Below are 6,381 nucleotides of genomic sequence, written 5' to 3'. Positions count from 1 at the left end.
GGAAGATGGCAACCAGCCCCTGACGACAGAATGCCAGCTTGTAGCCACCAAGCAGAACCCACACTAAAGTGGGAAAGAAGAGTCACCACTGTTGGATACAGCCTGGAGGGCAGTCCGCAGGGGTGGCCCCGTGAGGGGCCTGTGGGTCCGTGAGTTGCTGAGGGAGAACCAATGAGAAGGCTGCTCATTGGCAACCAAATCTCGCGAGGCATCGCGGAATTTCAGGCGGCCCTCCTGTGCCACACGTGCTGGTAACTGGTGACGGTCCGCCCGGAGGCCTATACACTCAGTGTCGCAACGACCGTTACCCCTCTAACAGGCCTCCCACTCTGGCAGCATGAGCTCTCCCAGCAATGTGTCCTCCCAGGGAGCCGGTTTTGGCCTGGAGGACAGGGAGCACACCGAGTTCAACAGGGAAAACTCCATAACCCAGCGGGCACAGGACCTAACCCTTGACTTGGGGCCTCCCCAGAGCGGTGAGGGTGAGGGTAGCAGCTCAGACCACAGGGGTGAACGTGACTCCAACCTCCTGGACCACAACTTCTATGAGCTCAACCCAGAGTCCGAAGAGGAAGTGACAGTGGGGAGAAGGGAAGTGCTCTGGGGCTGTGAAGGCCGGCCTGGTTCCCCGGCTGATGAGGAAGAGGACACTGCCCTGGACTTTGTACCCCACCTCAACATCGAGTGTGCGTCCATGGTGCAGCAGATGTCCAATCTGGAGGTCCAGGGTACCCGCAGATACCCATCCCAGTCCCTGGCCCTATCTTCAGATAGCCATGCTTCGAGGGTCTCCGCCATGTGGGTGGACACAGAATCTGGCCCCAGCCAGAGAACAGTACTGGTCCCGAGCTGCGTAGAAGGGCAGTGGGACTCCGGCGCTCCTCTTCACACCAGTGGGCACGAGGGAGGCCAGCCCTGGAGAGGCCTTAAGAGCAGCACCAAAAGCAGGATGACAGTCAGCGGGGCTGCCCGGCGGCCCTCTTCTGACTCCGACCCAGAGTCCAAGTCTTCAGATGAGTTTAATGAGATACAGCCCATGAGGGTGAACATTTCCCGCAAGGGAAAAGGCCAGGCCAGGTCCAGCTTCCCCAAGGAACCAGCAGATGCAGCCAGACACTTGAATATCCGTGCCCAGGCGAGTGTTCCTCACTTGCGGGGCTCTGTGATGACTTTTGCTCCCCGAAGACTTACCTCAGCCATGGGAAAGCAGCCCTCAGGAGAGCTGGATGCCTCTTCCTCTAAGAAAATGCAAAATGTGGTCTGGGCCAAGGGAGAGGGCAGGCCCAGCTACCCAGGAGCAAGTGCTATTGCAGGGGTCCTGCCCAGGGCTACAATGAGGAAGAAGGAGGCCCAAGAGAAGAAATCCCTGGGTAGTGGCTCAAGAGTCATCCTTGGGAGAGCCTTCCCCTCCTGGGGACAGAGATTCAGAGCTGCTCCCCTGGAACCATCCACCTTCCCACCAATCTCGGGCGTTCCGCTACTTGGAAAGTCCAAGGGATTTTCCTTGCTGCCCTCGGGATCCAAGTCATCCAAGCAGGGGGCCACTGGGAAGAGGTCCTCAGCCAGGAGAGCAAGGGAGTCCCAGCCTGTGGCTGGAGAAGATAAAGGCCCAAATGGTGATCCAATCCTACAGGCTCAAGTGAGTAGGCCACCCTCCTGCCCCCATCCCCAGGCTATACAGCTTTGCCCCAGCTCCCTCTACCTCATGCTCAGGAGTTATCTTTGGGGTGCCAAATGAGGGATACTTGTAGTCTTGTCAGGCATAAAGGGAGTACCTGCTGAGTGCCTGGCACTGTTGGATACACTTTGTGCATTTCCTGCCTCCTCCCTTCTTCAGACAGGGGCTAGGAAAGGAAGCAAAGCTGGTGTTGATTGGGATTGCCAACTGTTCAGAGTTTGGGATGCCCAGCTTCGGTGTCCTGTTGAGTCTCACTGACCTTCATATTCCTCCCTCCCAGTTCTTCCCAAAGCCTGCCTTGCAAAGGGCCTGGCTTTCTGGATACCCCCACACTTTCCTGGTTCAGCTCTGCCTCCAGGCCTGGGGCAAAGAGAGAAGGTTCTGATGAGGTGAACATGTGAATTCCCCTCCTGTTCTCCACCTGATCCCAGCCACTTCACATACTCAGTGAGAAATTTTTGTGTTAGCTTCCAACACACAGGCCAGGGCCACGTTGCCTGAACATGCATCATGGAGAATTTTTCAGTGGTGATGCTGACACCAGAGCCGCCGAAGTTCCAGCAGCCTCCCAGCCCTTGACTGTGAGCCAGGGAGGCCTCCCACCCAGAGGTCCTGTACTCTCTGGTGAGTCCTGTGGGTTTGATACACTACAAGGAGAGGGGAGGGGGTACCCAGCTTCAGAAACCTCTGCCTCCTATACTTCGGAGGACTCAGCATCTCTCTCAGGCGTCTCTGCCTACCCATGTGGCACAGGTGGAGCTGCCTCAGGCCACATGGTCCTTCTTACAGAGTTTGTGCAGTGATTTGCCCTCAACTCCAAGGCAAGTGCAGAAATTGATTTTCAGTGAAATAGAGCCTTTTCTGTCAGGTCTTGTCTTGCTGCATTGCTCCTCCCAGAGCCTAAATGTAGTTGCAGCTCTGGCAGCTGCCAACCCAGAGTCACAGTACTAAGAGGCCACAGTGGCAGCTGAACTGACACTGGGAGGCAGTGAAAGCAGGCCCTAGATAGTGGAGCTGCAATTTACTGCCAGCAGAGGGGGCTGCTGCTGCCTCATTGTAAATCCCATGAGACCCTATCAGCCTCTATCCCAGGCTACGGAGCTGGATTTTGTGTTCTCTTTCAGGTGACCAGGAACCAACTGTGCATGTTCCAATTCTGGAAAGGCAGCAGCCGCCCTTTGGAGCACAAGGCTGTCCCCGGGTAATGCTTTCTCCAGCAGACCCCAGCTAGATGGTGGGCTTCAAGTCCAGGTTGAATTGGCTAGGGTGTCCCTTATATTCTGGTGAGTTTAAAGAGTGCACTGCTCTTCTGGTCCATACTGCACTTCTCTGAGACAGGACACTTCTTTCCCCTGGAGGATGCAGAGCACATCTCCTCACAGGGCAGTGGGATATGTGGGTATGTAAGGACTAGAGGTGTGTGGGAGGATGAGGAGAGAAGGGGCCAGAATATTACCCATCATTTCTCTTTCTCCACTGTCTGCTGGACTAGTGCCTTGTGCTCCAGAAAGAAATAGATGACCTCAGAGAGCAACTAGGTACTGTATCACAAACCCCAAGCTGGGGCAGGGGTGGGAACAGGGGTGAGAGTGGAGGCAGAGACAGATGTCAGCATCTTGGGGCAGGTGCCCCGCGTGGGGCTGGGCTGTGAGTACAGACTGCATCACAGGACAGATATTCTTGTGGGAGTGGGGGTGCATTGAGTGGGCCTACTACTGCAGCCTGCCCTTCAACTGCTGGGGTGTGGGCGCAGAGCAGTATACTCTTCCCCCACACCATGTATGCTTTGCTAACACAAGCAGACCACAGAGCATTTCCCTTTAAGTGCTGCTTAGTGCAGCTTGCATGGTGTTTATTATTGTATGCATGTTTGCCTTCAACAAGTTCTGGAGGGATTTGCCTTGCCTTAAAACTTGTGAGCTCTGGCTGGCTTTGCTGTCTTGAAAGCATTTCCACATTGCATGCAGGTGATGGGTAGAGGAGTCAGCCCCAGGGTGATTTGGACAGGGGCTGGAGAGCTGTCAGGGTGCAGGGACAGCAAGGGGGTGAGTTCCTGTATCCATGTCTGGAGCAGTCAATTATGTTTCTCTGTTTCAGCGGTCCTGCAGTCCCTCACTGATAAGTTCCAGACCCTTTGAAGTGAGTGTTATGCCTGTCACACTGCTTCTCATGTCCCAGCTGTTTGGGAAGATGGGAGCTGGCCCTGACTCTGCTGTGCTTAACAGATTGAAACCAGCTTCTTCACAGAAGACCAACAGCTGATACCTGTAGAGTCCAGGAGCTGAGGCCAAGCTATGTCCTTCCCCTCCTTCAGCCAGGGCCTTCTCTCTGTCCCACTTTTGCCCCCTGCTCACCCCAGTTTACAGCAGTGACAAATTAAAGTACCTGTCATGTTCAGTGATCTGCCCTCTCTCTTTGGGATGGGGCCTGAAGGTGGGTCAGAAGGTGAGAGCTGCCCTCATTCAGAGCAGATAAAGTGCAGTACCCAGTCTCCTGTGGTGGGCCAGCTCCTTAAGGTTGAGGGGCTGCCTCTGAGCAGAAACCCTGGGCTCAGGTTTCCCTTTCCCATGGTGCTCTGCACCCAGATCCTGTGTGGGCAGGGCCTGCCACAGGAGCATTTCCTACCTCCCCTCTTCAAACTCTCTCCTAGCATCCTTCTCTCTCCATTCCAATATGCACCAGGAGTCCCCACCTTTGGCAGGAAATAATGGGTCCCTCCTGGGGCTGCACTATCTGCTGCCTTTCCTCCTTTGGCTCACAGACCTGCTCCCTCCCTGTCGCTCTCCCTTACTGTTCCTCAGCATCTTTTTTTCCCCTCGGCATCTTTGATGTCTCCCCTGACTTTCCTCTGGTGGCCTCTCCTGAGACTGTTTTCAGCCAGTGTTACACATTACCTCATGTTTCTGATTCTGGGGCTCAGTCCTCTTTCACACTCTATAGCTCCCCCTGGTGGCACCACACACAGGGATATGTCTGTCGCATTGCCTGTCTTCTGAGTTCCAGTTTAACCCTCACCTTTGAAACTCAGTTTCCAAACCCTGTCAGTTTCCCCTCCTTCCTTTCTGTAGAAGATTAGAGGTAGAGGTCACATGCCAACGGGTGGCAGAGCAGAAAAAAGGCCAGGGAAATAGGAGAGAAAAGCAGGAGTTTCATCTCTGGATTGGAGGAGGGGCCCTTGAGTGTGTGCTAGCACTTCTGAGTGAATCTGGTCAGACTGCCTACCAGCAGCCATAATGGATCATCTGAGGCCATAAATTCTGCATCCTTTTATAGCCAGCCAACCAACCCTTTAGTGGGGTCGGTCCCCTTGCCCTCATTTTTAAAAGGCCCATCAGTTCCTAAAGCAAAGGGACATGATCAGTATGTACATGCATGCCTGGTCCTTAGCAGGTACCATCCAAACATCCCTGGTACACATTTTCTGAGAAGAGATATGTGCATGTCCCCTCTCCATCTTCCACACTGTGTGCTGACTTACCCCTGGGCTACTGAGAGCCAGTTAGAAAGGGCACAGTTAGGATGTCAAGGGACTTCCAATGGATAGTGGGTCAGGCTACGAACCCTATTCCCTCTATTCTCACCTTCTCTCATCTGGGATTTATGAGGTGAACTCAGGAAGACAGGTGGTAGGACAATCACAGACCTCAGCTGGAAAGGATTTCCAGTGGGGATATGAGCCGTCCACTTCAAATCCCAACTTGAGAAGGTGAGCTGGATTCCTTAGGCTGTATCTGTGACCCTGACCTGAGTTGTTCTCTTAGAGTGGTAACAGAGGGCTGGTGTCTTGAGTGAAAAAGCTACAGACTGCAGCTGGGATTTCTGTCACCCCAGACACCTGAGCAGTTTTCAACTAGGATGAATTTCACAGCAGGCACTATCCTAGGAGGTTCTGGGGACATGGTCACCAGGGGTTAGCATGTTGAGGAAGCCAGGCAGGGCAGCAGTACAATCCCCTGGCAACTAGCTTTGCCAGCCCTGCTTGTGCCCTCGGAATATAGTCTCCCAAGTCTGTATTCAGACTTAACAACTGTGTCATAACTCTGAGCCCTGTGCTGGGCCCCACTGCATCCCTCCCCCAGACTTTTTCTTAAGCCTCTCATCCCAGCCAGGAGGATGAGCTGGATTTCAGACCCCAAGTCTCATCCTGTCTCCTACTGCTGAGTCCAGAGCAAGCGCTGGAACTGTGCTGAACCATGTGTGCCCACCCTGGATGTAGCCACTGTGGTGTCCTGAGCCAAATCCCACCTTCACTGGGAAGGCAACCCAACATGTTCCTTCCCAAACTCAAGCTTTCAATCTGTGGATGGAAAAGATGATCTCAGACTCCCCCCAGGGCTAAAGGAATGCAGGCTGCCAAGCCAGCCAAGGAGAAGCAGTCAGGGCGGTCCTCCCTGGCTGGAGGAAAGCCCAGCACTTGACACACCAGGGTGTGAGGTGACATCACACTGTGAAAGATGTCCTGGTGTGTCCCAGCCATGGATTCTATCCTCGCTGTAGCAACCTCCCCAGGTGATCTTGGATCACCTCCTGCCTGTGTGTCCTCGTCTCTAAGAAGTCCTCTCCCCATCCACATTTCCTCAATATTCATTTCCTCTAAACATGAGGCAAATGATCCCATCCCGAGGTCCCATTAAGTGTATCATGGTAGTGAAAGTGGCCGTCTGAACCATTCCTGTGATATTTAAGAGTACATGGGACCACAG

The 6,381-nt window shown here is 53.9% G+C and overlaps 1 protein-coding gene across 1 annotated transcript; it reads left to right on the top strand.

Annotated features, from left to right (window-relative positions):
- The first annotated feature begins 337 nt into the window (after nt 1–337).
- On the top strand, nt 338–3,816 carry LOC101788325 (uncharacterized protein CXorf49 homolog). Its single transcript, XM_005004201.2, has 5 exons — nt 338–1,639; nt 2,146–2,302; nt 2,803–2,879; nt 3,171–3,216; nt 3,776–3,816. The coding sequence occupies exons 1-5, from the start codon at nt 338–340 to the stop codon at nt 3,814–3,816; spliced, it is 1,623 nt and encodes a 540-aa protein (XP_005004258.2).
- The last annotated feature ends 2,565 nt before the right edge of the window (nt 3,817–6,381 follow it).

Source organism: Cavia porcellus, unplaced genomic scaffold, assembly GCF_034190915.1.
Source record: "Cavia porcellus strain 051 isolate PalLab524CR breed Dunkin Hartley unplaced genomic scaffold, mCavPor4.1 scaffold_3, whole genome shotgun sequence".
Taxonomy (NCBI): Eukaryota; Metazoa; Chordata; class Mammalia; order Rodentia; family Caviidae; genus Cavia; species Cavia porcellus.
The sequence above is the reverse complement of the archived record's forward strand: the minus strand, read 5'-3'. Positions and strand labels throughout refer to the sequence as shown.